General features: G+C 46.5%; 1 protein-coding gene across 2 annotated transcripts in view; it reads left to right on the forward strand.

Annotated features, from left to right (window-relative positions):
- The window catches only part of ASTN2 (astrotactin 2), an 898,753-nt gene that overhangs the window by 187,175 nt on the left and 692,500 nt on the right, over positions 1-19,078 (forward strand). For both annotated transcript variants that reach the window (XM_039245856.1, XM_039245858.1), the window contains exon 3: positions 13,769-14,153. In XM_039245856.1, the coding sequence (XP_039101787.1) occupies positions 13,769-14,153 (385 nt within the window). The remainder of the gene's footprint in view (positions 1-13,768; positions 14,154-19,078) is intronic.

A 19,078-nucleotide genomic window follows, 5' to 3' on the forward strand; every position in this document is an offset into this window, starting at 1 on the left:
TCAGAAGTACTGGGAAGCCTCTGGGTTTGCAGCGTGGCTTTTTGTGACTCCAGTTACTGTCTGCCCGAGTTACCACTGGTACTTGGTTCTCTTTTTCAGCACTTCTTTTACTAAGCACCAATGCATATCAGCAAAATCTCTCTGCTGCATATAAAGTTATCTTCTAAACACGATTCTCAATGGGGTGGTTGCATAAAGAGGAAGACACATCTGTTGTCTTAATCACTTTAAAGCTGGGGTATCTGAGACTCAACAAGGTGGAGTGGCTGGCTCAGGGATGCACAGCTCATCCATGACAGCCAGGACTTGAACCAAATCCAGTATTCTTTGAGCTACATCCTGGATGCCCATGTTCCTGTAACATTTTGTCATTTCCATCTAGACATAAGAATACATCAGCAAACGGATACCAGTATCAGTTTACTTTTTGTGGAAGGTGACTTGCATGAATAGTTGGGTCTGACATCCTTCACCCCTTTGCTCTCTTGGTCAGTGTTTCCTCAATATTTGCAAATAAATATATCATTAAACAAATTTGGAATTCAGGCCAACTTTTCCACTTGGCCCCATTGGTGGAAGGAAGCAGCCAGACAGTTACCAGATTTGCCTCCTAATTACTTCTGTAACAAGTACCCCTTCCCTGACCCCAGGAGGGAACTCACAGGAGTGTGTGCATGTGTGCGCACCTGCATGCAAATGCATGTGTGTTCACTAAGTGTCTTCCAATCTTCTGGGCATGGGGTAGGAATCAAAGATTATTCAGACCCAGCCTTTGACCTTTAGGGGTTATCAGGTCATTTGGGGAGGTATGTATCCATCCATCCATCCAACCAAAAACTATTTAGCAAGCACCAAGAAAGCATTAAGTTGTTTTATTGATGATAAATAAACAAAACAAAGGTCCTGTCTTATAGAAGTTCTATTCCATCAGAGCCATAAACAAAGGTAACTCATCAGTCAATGTTAATATAACAGCAAGGAGAGAAAAGTTCTATAAACAAAGTTAAGGCAAAGAAAGGAGAGAGGGATTCTGTGATGGAGATGAGGGTGAGGGGCATTGTCCTTGGGGGTGCAAAGAGAAGTCTTCCAGGATGAGGCTGTGTCTTAGACAAGCATTCCCCACCCTGCCCCCCATACTAAACTTACTTTCCTCACCTGTGATTTCCAAAGGAGCCAGCTTGTTTTGGAAGTTTGCTACCCGTATGAAAGTTATTTTGCATGAAGTAGTATCACTTAGGCTCTTAGTGGAATCTTAGCGCTCCTTCCCATCTCAGAAGGTCAAGTTGTTGGGCATAGTGGCTTAAATTGGCACAGTATTAGGGATCTCTCTTTGGACCCTATGAGTCTGCAGCACCTTCCCTGAAAATCATGCAGTGAGCAGAGGACACAGGCTCTGTATACTGCCACCTCTAGGGACACACGGGGGTCTCAGGCTTAATTACAGTGGCCTGCAGCGGACAGACTTTGGATTCTGGAGCCTTGGACAAAGTCCCCTCTTGGAGGCTCACTTTCCTCATCACTTACATGAAGAATGCTGAGCTCATGTGGCTGCTATGGCCATCTTGTTAAATAATATGCATGAGGACCTGTGAGCATCTTTAGCTTCTAAAGGGGCAGGATTGGGTTTGGGACTAAAGTGTTCTGATTTCTTTTTCACTGTTTTCCGTCTGCCAGAATTTTTTTTTAAACAACCATTTATTGGCCATGGCTGTGTTCTAGGCACTGCATTGAATCCCTTCTGTGCATTGTTTAGTCCCACAATAGCCTCTTTCAGTGAAGACTGCTGTCCTCAGCTTTCCAGGTGAGAAAGCTGAGCTTAGAAAAGTACAGTGGCCCATCCGAGGCTGCAAAGCTGGTCTGTCATTGTGCAGACGCTCAGACCCAGGCTTTTCAGTTCCAGAACCTGCACTGTCAACCCTCATGCCGTGCACTTAGTTGACCACCCTGTCCCATTTGGGTGTGGGTACACCTGATTGGATGGGCCAGCCCACTCCTGCGCCTTTGAACTTGACGGTAATTGAAATTGTAAGGAAGTCCTTTGGATTCTCATTTCCTCTGTGCTTTGTGCTTAGAAGCTTTAAGAAACTCTGCTTCTTACTATGTTCCCCTCTGGTGTAGAGTTCTTATTGAACTGTGCATTACAGTGATTATCTGCTTACTTATCTGTTTCTGTAAACCAACTGTGAGTTCTTCCGGGCCATATCCACGTGTTCCCAGATCCAGGCGAGAGGTTTACACAGGGACTGGGCGTGACAGTAATAATAGTAACAATGACGCCAGTAACTACTGGGGATTGGATATTTTCTTTTTTTTTTTTTTTTAGTTTTATAATTTATTTGAGAGAGAGAGAGACTGAGCATGAGCGAGGGAGGAGCAGAAAGTGAGGGAGACATGGAATCTGAAACAGCTCAGGCTCTGAGCATAGAGCCCGACTTGGGGCTCAAACTCAGGAACTATGAGATCATGACCTGAGCCAAAGTTGGACACTTAAGCTACTGAGCCACCCAGGCACCCAGGACTGAATGTTTTCTATAGGTCAAGTCCTCTGTGACATCATGTAGATATATCATTTTATCTACCTCCCTGGTGAATGGTATGATTCCCATGTTGGAACTCACAGGGGGAGTGTTCCAAGGTCACACCACCTTGTTGGATGGAAGAGTAAGAACTTGAACTCTGGTCTGCCTGCTTCCAGGCACGCCCTCATCCTGGCAAATGAGTACATTGATGGATGAGCCCAGTGCTCCTCTCCAGTTATCTGTTTGCCTTCATGACTCAAAGAGTAGGAAAATCAATCCTCTCAAAAAGGTGCTTCTTCCCACCCTCTCCATCCACCCATCCTTCAGAGTGGGATTTCAGATGGAACTTGAGAGGCCACCTGAGGATCTAGAGTACGGTGCTGATTTGTGCTCAATGGCTCCTGTGAATTATCTTCAGCACTCTCACACAGGAATGGAGAATTGCCAAACAGATGTACGTTTATTTCAGTCACCTATTCTCAGAGATGCATTTCTAGGGGGTTCGTTCATTAATTCTTCCAACAAGTAATTGAAGATCTACTGTGTGCCATGGAACATTCAAATTCATTCAGGAATAAATAAAACCCGGCCCTTTTTTGCACTGTCTCGCAGTGTGAAAATACACTAAGTGCATAATGAGGCCTACTCAGGGTCAGACCCCATGCTGGGCCTTGGGTACACAGAGGTGGTGGGAGGTTGGTTGACAGACAGAAGCATGAGTCACTGGCGGGTCTGAAAGTTGTGTGCTTTGCCCATCTAGAGAGAGCATGTTTCACAAAGGCTTGTTGAGAACTCATGACCAAAGAGCTGAGATTTTAGGGACTAGACAGAGAGGTGAAGGAGGGGTATTTTCAGGTAGAATGAGCAGTGTGAGCAAACAAACAGATGTGTGAGATGGTGGTAGGAATGTAGGACATTTCACCAGTGTCGGATCTACATTTACAGCTACAATGCTAGGCAGGACGTCGTAAGAACATCTATTTCATCTGTTCAGAAATGCTTTCTTTTTTTTAATGTTTACTTTTAAGAGAGAGGGGGAGAGAGAGAGAGAGAGAAAAGGAGGAATGGAGGGCATACACAAACAGGGGAGGGGCAGAGAGAAAGGGAGGCAGAGAATCTGAAGCAGGGTCCAGGCTCTGAGCTGTCAGCACAGAGCTGGATGCAGGGCTCGAACCACAGACTGTGAAATCATGACCTGAGCCAAAGTCAGGCGCTCAACTAACTGAGCCACCCCCACACCTCCAGAAACACTTTCAAGTTTTCCTTTGCCTCTAAGGAGCTAAGATATTGGAGCTGGAATGACAGAAACCATACAGTCCCACCTACTCAGCCCAAGGAAGGGAAGAGATGTGGTCAAAGACACACTGCTTGGAGCCCAAAGAAAGGGAGTAGGAGTGATCGCAGGAGGGTATTTGGGAAGCTACAGAGAATATCTCAATATAGTTGAGGGGGAGTGACAGTCTCACCACTCCTTTGCATCTATTTTTTCATGAAACAAGGTCTTGCATCAATAATAAGGATGCTACTATTTCCTGAGAGCCATGACTTGCAAATTGCTATGTTCCACGTTCTGTAACGCAGACTCATTTAATCCTCGCCAACCCTCTCTGCTCGTGTTACTAACCCAATTTACAGATGGGACACTGGAGGAATCTTAACCAAAGACACACAACTGAAAGGTAGTGCAGCCGTGACTAAAATCCATGTTTGTCTGACTCAAGGGCAAACACTGCTGGTCCCAATGTTCATTAGCTTTCCCTTTGATAAATTTCAGTGGGATTCGCGTTGATCTCTCAGGATTTGGGTGTCATTCTGATCTGATCTAAAAATGATTAAGTAAGGTTGATATAAGTGGGGAATGACTATGTTCCAAAGAACTACTGGGCTTTTACTCTATTCCCTTGGCATTGTCTTGGGAAGTAAAATAATGTCTCTAATAGATACATTATAAGTAGCTGACTAGTTTAAAAGAAAAAAAATGTTTCATTTTCTATAGTGGGACCTCCTTAAATAGGTCACCCTGTATCTGTCTAGACACAAAGAAACTATATATAAATATAGCTAACTATAGATACATAAAGATAGGTGTGAGTATATTTTTATACATATGGATATATACATGGCATATATGCATATATAGATACAGATATTTATCAGTTATTTTGCATTTATCTTAGGGGTTCTTATCAGAAGGGTTCTTATCACCTTTCTTTTAGACCGGTGGCTTCCTTAGTCTCTGTACTTTTGACATTTTGGGCCAGGTAGTTCTTTGTTGTGTATAGCTGTGTTTTGCATGGAGGGTGCTTACGGATTCCTTGGACTCTCCCCACTAAATACCAGTAGTACCCTCTCTCCAGTTATGACAACCAAAAATGCCCCCATAACCAAATGTCTCCTGGTGGGGGTGAAAGTTGAGAGCTGTTCTAGCCCATTGTGAACAACTACCTCCATGGTCTACCCACCATATGCATCCAGTGTGATCTTATCCCCTTATTGCTTAAAGAAAAAAAAAATATCTGAGGAACACAAATGCCTAAAGTATAGTTCTTACCTGTGTTATCATCTTGTTCTCCCTTAAGGTCCAATGGACAATTTCCAGTCTCTGAGAGTAGGAGCTTACATTTACTGGAAATTGCCTCACATAGGAGGCCTTATCCCATATATATTCATCTTGTTGCATCCTCTGAAGCAAATGTATCTTCTAAGCCTCACTTTTTCATCTCTGCAATGGGTGTAGTAATCTAATAACCAGTAGAGGAGCTAAGTGCTGAGCACCAGTAACTAATGCAAGGTAGAAAACGCTAAATCTCCTTAAGTGAAGGTTTAGACGAAGCACTATGTGAGTTCCGAGGATTAAGAGATTTCTCTGGGCTAAGCCTGTAGAGGGGACATCTCAGCAGAGTTCACCAAGGAGATTACATTGACACTAGCCTTGAAGTCTGGTGGTATTTGGACATGAGGTGAAGGATAACCATGAGAGTGGCATTTAAGGCAGAAGAAATGACTTGGGCAAAAACATCAGGACATTTCATAGAAACAGCGAGTTCTGATGTGGCCAGACACTCAGCCCTGGGCCTGCTGCATAGTAAGTACTCAGTGGGGTTGGTGGCATGGCTGGTCAAACATATATTTTGAGAAAGGTACCTCGAAAGCATATAGGTTTGAGGCCAGATTATCCAGAAAAATGGGGGTCTGATTGACAAGAACCTGAACTGTCAAACCATAGGACTCTTCAGCTTAATCAGGAAAGAGGGGCTCTGTGTCCAGCTGTGCATCAGTCATGGTAGAGAAGATGGGTTGGGAACAGGGGAGGTGACAGAGGCTGGAGCCTGGGAGAACTTCAAGAGTGTATGAAAATGATCATGATGATGGGCTGTAGTGACTGAGAGATAGGGCAGCTAGCGCATAGAGATAGGGGGAAGGGGGCAGAAGCTATGGTATAGATAACTCTCAGGGTTCACATGACTTCTCAGCAGCCTTGGGGGATATGGGCTGCACATTCCACTGCCAATACCCTGTTAGGATGTTCTATGAACTTGGTCAAGTCACTTCTCTCTGAATCTCAGTTTTCCTTATCGGTAATACCAAAGGTCTGGACTCTTTTCCAGTAATCCCTCCATCTTAAACATAGACCAGAGCCTGATCAGAGGCTCCCCAGAGAACATGGAGCCCTTACCCCACTAGCTCTGTCACTCGGCAAGTGGCCAGGAGTACACCCAGTGGATCATCAGTCTTCAGCCATCCTAGGGCTGGCTGTCGAGACGAGACACAAGTGACGAGTAGAGAAGGACATTACTTGGGAGAATATGCATGTTCACAGCTCGGAGGATTAAAGGCCCGTGTTCTTATCACTGCTGAACAGAGTATTATAAATCCAGTCTTAGAATACCAAATCCCCTTGCAGCTTGGCCCTTGTGAGGGAATATTAAAAAGGCCGGAGACAGAAATAATCAGTTTCCCAATGACACATTGTCAAATAAAGCATTTCTCACATTATCCCTTTTTTTCCCCCTTTCTCTGGCTCCTTCTCCTGTGCCTGGATAGTTAACATGAAAAAATAGATTTAAATGAGGCCAGGCTGAATGGAGTTCTAAGTTTGACTTTTCAGAAGGTCCTCTCAGTGGGGTAGTTTGGGGTGCTTTCTATTTTTCATCTTTATGCTTTTTTCAGTGTTTGATATTTTGTAAGCAAACCAACTGGAGGTACTAGCATGGGGATCAAGGCAGAGCTGCAGAGAGTGCCCACATGAGGTCTGATCAAGTGCCCTTTGGATGCTAAGGTCAGAGCTGCTACAGGGACTATAAGATTTATATTCCTCTGACAGGTCTTGTCAAGGTTTTAGGCTTCTGGATATTCATTAAGTACCTTCTCTGGGCCAAGTACTGCATCCTAGGTTGGGTAAATGGTAGGGGCTGATGGCAGTTCACCTAGAATGGGAACATGGTCAACCAGATGGCCGGATTGCAATAGCGCAGCTGGATGAGTGAAAACCACAGGGGCTGAGAAGGAAGAAACCACAGACCTGCCCCAGCTTGAAGAGGCCAAGACACTCTCTGAGGACCTGATCTCTGAACCGAGATGGCTGAGTGAGTTGAGATGAGCAGATGAAAGGGAGTATATTAACTTTCTAGGGAATCCTTAGCAAAATCACAACAAAATGGGAGGCTTAAAAGAACAGAAATCCATCCCCTCAGAGTTCAGGAGGCCCGAAGTCCAAAATCAGGATGTCAGTAGGGTTTTCTGTGTCTGGAGGCTGATGGAGACTCTGCCCCATGCCTCCCAGTAGCTTCTGATGGTTGCGGACAATCCTTGGCCTTCCTGGACTTTAGATGAATCATTGCAGTCTGTCTCCATCTTCACATGGCCAAGTTCTTTTTCTCCTCCTCCTCCTCCCCTTTCCCCTCCTCCCACTTGCCTCCTCCCCCTCCTCCCTCTTCTCTCCCTCCTTTCCAGCTCCTCTTCTTCCTCTTCTTCATCCTCCCTTCTCTCCTCTTCCTCCCCCCTCTTCCTCCTCCCTCCTCTTTCTCGTCTCCTCTTTTTCCTCTTCCTTCTCCTCCCTCTCCTTCTTCCTCCTCTCCCTTCCCTTCATCTTCTTCCCTTTCTCCTCCTCCCCCTTTTCCTTCTTCTCTCTCTTTTCCCCTCCTGGTGTGTGACTGTGTGTGTGAGTGTGTGTGTCTGTTTTTCTGTCCATCCATGTCGTCGCCGTCGTTGTCGTCATCGTCATCTTCTTCTTCTTCTTCTTCTTCTTCTTCTTCTTCTAGAGAGAGAATCTTTTTTTAATGTTTATTCATTTTTGAGAGACAGAGCACGAGTGGGAAAGGAGCAGAGAGAGAGGAGACACACAATGTGTGTGGGAGACAGAGAATCCGAAGCAGGCTCCGGCCTCTGAGCTGTCAGCACAGAGCCCGACCTGGGAGTTGAACCCATGAACTGCAAGATCATGACCTGAGCTGAAGCTGGATGCTTAACTGACTGAGCCACCCAGGCGCCCCTCCTGTACTCTTCTTATAAGGACATCAGTCATTGGGTTTAGGACCCACCGGATCCAGTATGCACTTATTTTAACCAGTTACAACTGCAATGACCCTATTTCCAAATAAGATCACATTCTGAGGTTCTGCGTGGACCTGAATTTTTCAGGGTCATTATTCAAACTAGTAAGGGAATGAGAGTGCTCTAGGCAGAGGGATAGCCAGTGCAGAAGAGCTTGGAGCATCACACTTGGGGGGCAATGCTCACTGATCGGTGTGGCTCCAGAACAGGGTATGAGTAGGACTTGGGGAGACCTGGGCATGAGAAAGAAAGGGTTTCTTATCAGGAAGGGCCTTGAGTGCCAAGCAATGAGTCTGGACATTATTCTGAGGGCTCTGGAGAGTGAAGAAAGGGATTTACACAGGGAGGGTGCTCAAGGATTTGGTTTAGGGTAGAGGAATAAGAGAGGCTGATATTTGTTGAGTATTTGGTGCCAGACCTTTTTGTTTGTTGGTTTGTTTGTTTGTTTATTTTGAGAGAGAGTGAGTGCATGTGCATGGATTCATGTGCATGCATGAGAGTGGGGGAGGGGAAGGGGCGGGAGGGGTGAGAAAGAGAATCCCAAGGAGACTCTACACTGTCAGCCCAGAGCCCCACCCTGGGGTCAGTCTCATGAACTGTGAGAGCACGACATGAGCCGAAATTAAGAGCCACGCACGTAACTCGCAGAGGACCCAGGTGCCCAGATAGTAGGGAAGGTTCCATAGGAGATGGGGACACACATTCCTCTTGCCCTTTCTCTCCCATTTCCTACCGGACAGCTTAGTGAAATCCTCAGATCCGTAAGAAAAGGGTCAAACTCATCACCCAGAGACCTGTACTGCCTGCACTCGCAGAAACCTACCCTTAACTAACAGCCTGGTGTTTTTATTTCCGGAAATCACTGCCACTCCTCCAACCTTGTTTGTCTTGAGCTGCCCGAGAGTGAACACAGTCCAAATCGGATTTGGCATCAGGTCATCCCCGAGACCAGTGAGGCCTCGGTGTGCCACCCCTGGGGCCTTGGCCTCTTCTCAACCTGCTTTCCAAACATTCATAGCCTTCGCCTACGTCCCTTCCCCAGTTTGGCTTGCGGTTGCCACACTGTTTTCTCTACCTCCAGGACATGTGTTTGCTCCTGGTGGTAGACTCTCTGGCCCTGCTTACCTTCCCAATGGCAGCTTCTGCATTTCTGTCCGCTTGCCCTTGGTGAAGGACCGTGGAGAAATGGAGTTCCGTTCTGTGCATGTGGACCAGCCTGGACAAATTCAGGCAGATGCACAGGACAGCCGCTTCTGAGTTACTCGTCTTTTCTTAGGGTGGAATGTCTCACGGGGATAGAGCATGGCCACATGGTCTTCTTGAGCTCCTCTGCTGGTGCACCACACTTCTCAGTTTGTAAGGGCCATCATAGCGCTGCTCAGATCTGCTTTGCCCAGCAACCCTGTGTGAAGCGTGAATGAGAGATGATGACAGGTTTTCCATGTACCAAGCACTGAGTGTGCCTCTCCACATCCATGAAACTCATATCTAACCTCTCTCTCTATGGATGTTTTAGACCTAGTTTTATGGATGAGATCATTGCGACTGAGGGATTCATTCCTTTGCCCAAGATTGCCCAGCTTATATATGATAGTATGAGAGTTCAAGTCTTTCTGACCTTTAATCTTTCTTTGCCTCTGACTGTGTTATATACTAATCCAAGTTTGCTAAGTCCAATTTGAAGGTGAGTAAACGGAGGGTCCCTAGGGGAATCTGAGAGAGTCAAGCTCAAAGAGGGAGTAAACTTGAATTCAGAACCTATTTACTGTATGCCCAGAGCCTGTCCCCAGTTTCCTGTTCTCTGTTGCTTGTTCAGGCTCTAGGGACATAGAACTGGCTAGATGGCTGCTTATAACATCACCTGAGCTACTCCTGTGTTTGAGGGGAGGTCCCCTCAGCCTTTCAGGAGCCCTGCGTGGGGACATTAGTTTCAGTAGGTCAGTGGTACAGGAAACCCTTGAATATGGAGTTTCTCTTTTGGCCAAATGTTCATGGTGATAATCTGATGTGTAATAGAAGCCACATGGTTGGTGGCTTAGCTGAGGCCAGTGGAAACAGAGGTCAGGACACACAGGGACAACTAGAGCTATGGCCTGGGATCGTATCAGATGGCTGGGCCAGGGGCAGAAGAATCACTGGATCATTAAGGGTATGTTCAAGTTCAGCCTCCATCAAAGAGATGGGTGGTATCCCTCTGCACAACCTTCTGGAAGTTTCCTATGCTGGGAAACCTATACTTGGACTTGCCTAGTCAATTTGAGGAGGTGTATGTGAGGCTGGGCAGGGACCAATCGGGCCTGTGATTCTCCTGCCCCTTCTCACTCTGAGCAGAACCATGTTGCCATGCTGAGGTTAGGTTGAATCTCAATTGCACTGCCTTGGATAATGGACCTCCTGGCTCTGTGCCTCAGTTTCCTTACTTGACAAAGGACAAAGATGCCTCACAGGCACAGTTGTGCAGAGGTAAATGATAGGACATGTGTAAAGTGTTTGGTCCAGATTAAGAAGGATTTGGGGGACTCCAGACAAATATTGCAGAATAGGCATTCAGGTACAGAAAGTCAAGCTGTTTATTCATTCATTCCTTAATTTATTCATTTACATTAAATCTTCCCTTACTAAGTGTTGTTGACAATAGCAATAGCTAACAGTCTGTGAGCAGCTGCCTGGCCCCCTCCCCACAGCTCTACATACACACATCTTACTTAGCCTCATGTTAACCCAGTGAGGTGACACTGTCATACTGCCCTTGTTTAAGCAATCACAGAGCCAAGGCTCTGAAAGGCAAAGTGACCTAGTCAAGAATATAGCTTCTAAGTAGTAGAATCTGGACTAAAATTGTGCTCCTCTGAGGCCAGCTCTTAGCCACTATGACAAATGATGCTAGAGGATTTTGGAGACCAAGGATGTGCCTTCCTGCCTTCCAGGAGCTCCTGTTAATGGATGTAGCTTTAGAGCTGATCCGGGACTGCAGGGGTGACCCAGAAGGGTGGCTTGGATGCAGTGGAGGCAGGGAGGGGCGGCTGTGGTTGCAGGTGGACAGTTTGGTTAGGCCTTATGTTTCCCAGTTCATTGTTAATCCTGGGATCGGACCACAGGGTAGAACTCTCATGAACGTGGTTGGTGGAGGGGCCCAGGGTTGCAGGGCCCCTACTGGCAGGGGCCTGACCCTGAAATGCCAGTGAAATGCCCAGAGGTGAGAAGATAGGCAAGGAGATTTCCCCAGGGATGTCAGTGACCCAAGTGAAAAGCTGTGCTGAAGAGGCAGCCTCAAGACATGCCCATTGACTCCTGGATTTGCAGATCATGTTTTCCTTTTCCCTTCTCAGGATTCGCTCTCTCTTTGTGCCCCTCACCATCATTCCCGTTTTCTCCTCCCCTCCCTTCGGTTTCTGAGACCACTGTGCAGTCAAATAGCCAGTGGATATGCATTGAAGACCTGAGTTCACATCCCTGCTTTACCACGTCCTGGCCTTTTGTACCTAGATAGACCTAGGATCAAAAGCTGTGTGGCTTCAAGCAGGTTACTTAACCTCTCTGAACCACCTTTTCCTCATTTCATTTATAGAAAGGACACTATAATTCCAGTCACCTAAGAGTATCTTGAAGATCAAAGAACAAGAAGTGAAAGCAATAAGGAGAGGGCCTGCTATTATTTTATCAAGGGTTCTTCCTGCCTCCTCCCTCGTCACTGCCTGTTGCTCTTATCTCTTTCCTGCATTCTCCTCCCCCACCTTCCTCTGTCTCCTCCCTCTCTTACCTGTGATGGAAAAACTGACAAGTAATACCCCTTCAAAGGAGTCTTCTAGACACAGAGCGATCACTGTTGTATGTTCTATGGAGGGAAAAAGGATCTATTGTTACTTTGGCAGGGACGGGCTGCAGACATGATGAACCCATGCACATACACCCATTTTACATGTGTATGTATGTGCACATATGTATGTACACACATACATAAATACACATACTTAATAAAGTCATTTGGTTTATATACTCGAGCTTAAGTTCTGATGTCCAGAGAAAGCTCCCTGGGACTCCACAGCACCTCACTCCTGAAGTCAAGGCAGGGCGGTGAGCCGTACCTACATGCCTGACCACTTCTTAGCCCACTTTCCCACCCACTCCTCACTGGCCATGGAGGTGATGAATTTTCAGCTTACTGAACTGAGAGTCTTGGGAAAAGAACATGATAATGTTTCAGTGTAGGCAGCAAACTAGCAGAATACTTTTCATAAATAGTATCCTTCTCAAGGCTTACATAGGTATGCTTAATGGCAGCCACACACACCATCCCCCTGCCACAATGTATTCAGTGTCAACTTCTCTCATCTTTGTTAGATATTATACAAATAGTTACCAGAAATTGCCCTTGCCTTCAGTGAGATCTCAGTCAAGGAAGAGCAAACAACCACATGGCAGTGGTTGAAAGAATGTAGGCTTTAGAGATACAAAAGAAAAAAAAAAAAAAAAAGGAAACCAAACACAGCCACAAATGATGCTCAGCTTTTGTTCTGTTGTTTACCATGAGTTTGCAAATCTCTAGATTCCTCCCCTCTTTCCCCCATACAGTGAGGGTGACCCTTCCCAACCCCATGAACTACCCCCAAGGGCTCAACACAGGGACCTCCAGTCTCCCAGACACAAAGCACATATGTAAGGAGGGAAAGCAGGGTGCATGAGGGAGTGACTTCATTCATTACAGATGTTTCTGGCACCCGGTGAATACAGTGGAGTGAGAAGAATGCCCACTGCCCCCTCCAGTGCAAGGCAGGTGTCGTGGGGGACACAGACATGCTTGAGAGTAACCGTGCTTTTAAGGAACTAACAGAATGGGGTAATTTTGTGAGTCTTGTGAATCATGTAAGATACGCTTATTAACAGTGTAATCTGTTCCAGGGCAAGGTATGGTACGCAGACTCAGTGGAATATTTGCTCATTGGATGTGTTAAAGAAAAATAAGCTTGTTTGCCTTAATGTTCTTATTAAAGGAGCCTTGGAAAGATGTGCTTTTTTTTTTTTTTTTTTTAAATTCATTCAACAGCTATTTATGAGGTACCTATTTTGTCCTGGGCCCCCTACTGGGAACACGTATTGGAAGACCAGTGTTTGGATAATGAAGGAAGTACAGACCATGCAGAATTTGACTTAATAATGTTGTCTCATATTTGTAGCAGGTTGAAAGAAAGGCTACTACTACCTCTTGATCCCTCTGTGGACTCGTTCTAGAGATGAGGAAGGGAAGCGGAGAGAATGTGAGCAAATGCCCTGGGGTCGCTCAGCTGATGGGAGGCGGAGTCGAGATTCAGATAGTCAACTGTGTGAAGCCATAGTCCTGACTCTTCTCAGCATTTAGTCATCTGCTTGCTCTGACATGACCATTATCCATCTCATTTGCTCCCCGTGGCAACCTAATGAAGAAGAGAAGGCAGGGAATCTTACTCATCCTTATATATGTGAAAAGCAAGGCTCAGAGAAGTCAAGCAGTTTGCCCAAGGTCACACAGTTTGTTGGTGAGAAAGCCAGGTTTGGAAGCAGGATCTCTCTGGCTTTCAACCAGTGGCCAGTGGTTCCTGAGACTTTATGAACCACACCCAGGGGTCTGCACTGACTCTGGTGGACAGGAAGACCCCCTCCGGCCCCCTAGCGCAAAGAACACTGGCCCATTTGCTTGTCTTTCTTCCCTTCCGCTCCAGGGCGGCCTCATCGCACTGCTGCTCCTGCTGCTGGTGTTCACCGTGGCGCTGTATGCCCAGCGGCGCTGGCAGAAACGTCGCCGCGTCCCCCAGAAGAGCGCCAGCACGGAAGCCACTCATGAGATTCACTACATCCCGTCAGTGCTGCTGGGACCCCAGGCCCGGGAAAGCTTCCGCTCCTCTCGGCTGCAGGCTCACAATTCCGTCATCGGGGTGCCCATCCGGGAGACCCCCATCCTAGATGACTATGACTACGAGGAGGAAGAGGACCTTCCCCGCCGGGCTAACCACGTGTCCCGTGAGGATGAGTTTGACAGCCAGGTGACACACACCCTGGACAGTCTGGGCCGGCCCAGGGAAGAGAAGGGGGACTTTGAGAAGAAAGGTGAGTCCTCCGTGTTGGGTCCCACCTTCCAGGGGACATTCTGGGGAGCTGGGAAGAGGCACAGAAGCTGGGCGGTTGGGGACGCAGGTGGTGTCTTCAGGGCTAAGCCACTCTGGATTCATGGCCAATCACTCTGTTATCAGGGTTTATCTTCTCTAGTTCTTTAGTAGTGATGGGAGAAAGAAAAAAAAAAAGAGTCGGTGTTCTTGGAATTAAGTTTTGAGGAGCATCAGAAGTTAGGTCAGCATCTCTCCATTGTCTCTTGATTACTTCTCTTGATGGCTTTCTCACTACTCAAGTTGGAAGTCGCCTCATTTTCCTATTAGAAAGTTTTTCCTTGCATTGAAATGAAATCTGTTTTCTCTGGGCTTTCATGTCCATAAAGAAAATGAATCCGATTTCCTTCTTTAAGGCAGCTCTTGGAAAATTTGACTGCAGAAAGGAGTGCGGTAACTTCTGGAAATCAACTTAAAGAATCCCAGTTTCTTCAGCTAGTCTCATATGACAGTTTTTAGACACTTCACCATTTTGGTCACTGTCTTCTCAGTGGAGAGTCTGACTTTTCACGTCTTGGAATATAACACGAGAACTAGCAGTCCTCTTCCTCAAGGAGGGAATACTCCTGTGCTAAGTCAGATGGGAACTTCACCTCCCTCTTGCCAACTGTAATGCTTCTGTTGATGCCGCTTGAGATCACATTTATTTTGTGCCACTATTGCTGGTTCATCTTGAGTTTTGTTGTTGACTGAAACCTCTCACCCTTTTTCATACAACCCGTTGCAAAGACCCATTTCCCAGAAGATGGAGGCCAATTGATTATTTGGACATGAGCATAGAATGTGTTCCTATCTGTCTTTGTTAAGTGTCTGTGGCACCAGTTTGTTTATAGATGGGATTTGGCTCTTTTCCTGTAAATGCTGCAAACGGACCATTCTGCCCTTTCTTCCTCATTGTCTTTGTGATGTTGTTAAAGGCTTGGCCTGGAGACCCCCATGCTGACACTGACCCCTTCCTTTTTGTGAGCTGGAGGGAGCCCTCACGGCTTCCGCCAGCAACATCCTTCTCCTCTGCTTCCAGAGTCCTTCTTCTCGGACCCCTCTTACTATTGTGCTCAGTGGGCTAACAAAGACATTAAGGGTGCGTTGCCAGGAGACATTTTTGTCAAGCCTAGAGCCCTGCAGAGAGGAGAGAGTGAGACAACAGGGGAGAACACAGGTTCTGGTGTCACCTCGATCTGGGTTCAAATCCTGCCCACTTCATTTACTGGGTGACTTTGGAAAAATGGGAATCCAGTCCTCCGAATCTCAGTTTCCTCACTGAAGGGTTCTGGAAGGATTTAATTTAAAAATAAAATGTGTGCACAGTACCTTCCCCAGGGTCTGGCACATGGTAGGTGTTGAACCTTTGAAAGCTTTGTTTGTAGACCTCATGACCCTGGTCTTAGCTGGGCTTCCAGAGTGTCCTTGACACAGGCCCAGTATTCATCTCCAGTCTCCTTTTACATTCCAGCCACCATGGTCTCCTATATCTCCCTTGTCCTCCATGGTCACTCCTGTCTTTGAACTGGAGTTTACTGACTCCAGTTTACTGACATTCCCTTCCTCCCACCTCCAAGAATCAGAGAGGAGCAAATTGAATTAAATCCCGCTCCTTGGTTCTCTGGTAGAATGGCCTTGGGGAAACCTCTTCACCACCCTGGAAGGCCCTGCCTTCGCCTCAGCTGTTTTTGTCTGACTCATGTTATTTTTTTTTTAAATAATTATGTTTTAGTGTTTATTTTTGAGACAGAGACAGAGTAGGGGGGTGGGCAGAGAGAGAGGGAGACACAGAATCTGAAGCAGGCTCCAGGCTCTGAGCTGTCAGCACAGAGCTTGACACGGGGCTTGAACTCAAGACCCAAGAGATCATGACCTGAGCTGAAGTTGGATGCTTAACTGACTGAGCCATCCAGGCGCCCTTTTTTAAAAATAATTAAAAAAAAATGTAAATCCTGTCTAGACTTTAAAACAAAGTACAGTTTGAAACACCACAAAGCCCTTCATGACTGTATCCAGCCGCTCTTCGGTCTGATAGGGGTGGGCGAGGGAGAAGTCTAGGCAGGATGGGAGTGGAGAGCACACTTTGGCTGACTCCACACAGGACCCTGGTCACTATGCCTGTCGGGAGGGCTGTTCTTGCAGCGCTGCGGTCCCTAAGCACCTGGTCCTCTTTGTCTGGACAGGAGAGGGATGGCTTCACTGACAGATTGTAGAAGATCTAACAGCAGCTCAGACCACATGAGCTCTCTGTCGCCTCAGGCGGCCCTCCGGAGAGACCCGCGAGGTGCTGTCTTTCATGAAGTGACCGGGGACCAGCCACCGGCTTCTTCAAGAGCGGACAACTCTTCAGAGGCTGGGCAACCCAGACAAAAGTAATCCCATAGCCCTTTTGAAATGCTACTGCCAAAGGCTAATCCCAGCTACATGTTTGGCACTTGGAATTCGCCTTATAATTTCAAACTCCCTCACTCTTCTCAAGCCCTATCAGCCTGCTTTTCAGCCTGGCCTTGCAGATGATAGAGGAAACACTCTGGAGAGCAGAGGGAGAAAGTTTCATTACCAAGGGGGCCACTGCTCAGATTTCCAGACCCCGGGAGTGGTGTTCTGAGCAGGTCTCACATTCAGCAGGTGCACACCCATGTGGCCACACCTTTTGTTTCATCTTGAACTCAGTCTGTGTCAGCTGGTAAGTAGCTCACTGTTCTGAGCTCCGCCAGGGTCCTTCTACTTCCTGGCCATGCCAGCCCCTCCCCAGGAATCCTCCTGAAGCTCTCACAGTCCAGGAATGGGGTAGGTTTTAGGGTCCTTCTCTGGTATCATGGCTGGCATCCCGTCTTGCTAGTTGGTGCCTCTGCCTTAGAAATGCTCAGGAATTTTGAATATCATTGCTGATACACCTTAGCACATTGCTGTGGATTTAATCATGTCAGCATGTGAACACTCAGCACTGTGTTTGGTATATAACGGAAACTTGATAGATTTCAATTCCATTTCTCCTTATCCCTCCTTAAATTTATGTTTCCCTTCTCTGAATATTATGCATGAAAGCTCAAGGAAATAAAAGTAACAAATTTATCACCTTATCAAGGAATAGGGTAGGAGATGGCTGAATGGGTATTGGGTTTTCTTAATTTGTTTTTATTATAGTGGAAAAAAAATGAATGCTGTTTGTAATGGAAGGAAGAGAAGGAAGGAGAGAGAGGGAAATAGAGACAGAGACCTTTACTTGGTTATACAACTTGAGTTTTGAGAATTTTCCTTGAATGACGCCATATTCACCAATAACCCTGTGAGTTGTGTACCAATGTTGCTGCCATTCTGCGGAGCAGGAGATTGAGGCAAAGTGGGGCTGAGTCACCCATGCAGCATCACACAGCCAGAAAGTGACTGAACCAGGTTAAAATTCCAGCATAAGAATGGTCTTGGTAAGGGGCAGAGCAGGGATATGGACACAACTCCCCACATTGAGTTCCATGGCCTTGGAAAGGCACCAAGCTCTTGCAGTCCCAGGGACAGTTAAAGCATAGCAACCATGAACTTGCTTCACCCACAAATCAGGGAAGAAAAAGAGATAATTAACATCTGTTCTTAGAGGCAGGAAGTGTTACAAACTAAATCTGGACTTCCGACTTGGCTTCTAGAAGGGACTTTGCAACAGGGAGATCCCATTTTTTTTTCCGTGTTTTGAGAGGTTCCCGAGGGTACAGGGGATTCACTGGGTGTCAATAGAATACTCTAGAGTGAGAGAAGACTGGAAAACTGTTTATTAACTCACCCTCCTGATGCCCCCAGGTGAATGCCATGTAAATGTCGTGTCGTTGTGAGGTGCTTTCTAAAATTTCAGAGCTTATGGTACTCAGCACCTCATTCAGATGTCTTGATGTTCAAACTTCTTCATGCAGAGGGTCTAGTCTAAACTTCTACCCCCTCAGCTTCACCTCTGCCCACCCATTTCCTCTTCAAGCCATATCAGTCTTCTTGGCATCCCTAAGTACTTCATCCTCTCACATCCATGCCTACCTTCAACTGTTCTGATCTCTCTGGTCACAGAGTTTCATGTGAAAGCTTTTCCAGAGCTCTAACTGCTGTTGACATCAGTGTCCAAACTCCAGCCAATGGCCTCCTCTCTGTTCTTCAACCTTACTGAGTTGCTTTCACCACAGGCCCTTTGCATAGCCATGATTTATGTTTGCCCAGAAGAATCCCAGTCTTTCCTTCCCCAGTCTGTCATGGCTGACTCCTCCTCATCATTCTAGCATCAGCTTAAATCTCACCCCATCAGGGGCACCTGGGTGGCTTAGTTGGTTGAGTGGCTGACTTCAGCTCAGGTCATGATCTCACAGTTTGTGAGTTCGAGCCCCGCATCGGGCTATGTGCTGATAGCTCGGAGCCTGGATCCTGCTTCAGATTCTGTGTTTCCCTCTCTCTCTGCCTCTCCCCTGCTCACACTCTGTGTATGTCTCTCTCTCTCAAAAATAAATAGACATTAAAAAAAATATCACCTCATCAGACAAAGCTCTTTTCTCTATGTGAGCTCTCTTCTTTTGCCTTCTATCAACTCCCCTGTTGGTTTCTGTAATAGTAATTTTTAAATTATTTGGATGTATTAATTAATTGCTTTAATTTTCCCACTGGATTCGGGGTTCCATGGAGTCGTGTACCAGGTATGTTTGGTTTATTCTATGCCTAACGGAGTGTCTGGCATGCAATAGGGTTTGCACCAGTGGATGGAGGAATGGATAAATGAAGGAATGGAGAGACGGATATCTTAGTGCCTTTCCACAGGCTGGTAACTCTGCATGGACTCCTTATTAACCTTTTTCTGAACTGGACCAGCCTTGTTTAGTATTTTTAAATCAAGGATTTGTTGACTCTTCCCACCCCTCT

Source organism: Hyaena hyaena, unplaced genomic scaffold, assembly GCF_003009895.1.
Source record: "Hyaena hyaena isolate Hyena2069 unplaced genomic scaffold, ASM300989v1 scaffold_273, whole genome shotgun sequence".
NCBI lineage: Eukaryota > Metazoa > Chordata > Mammalia > Carnivora > Hyaenidae > Hyaena > Hyaena hyaena.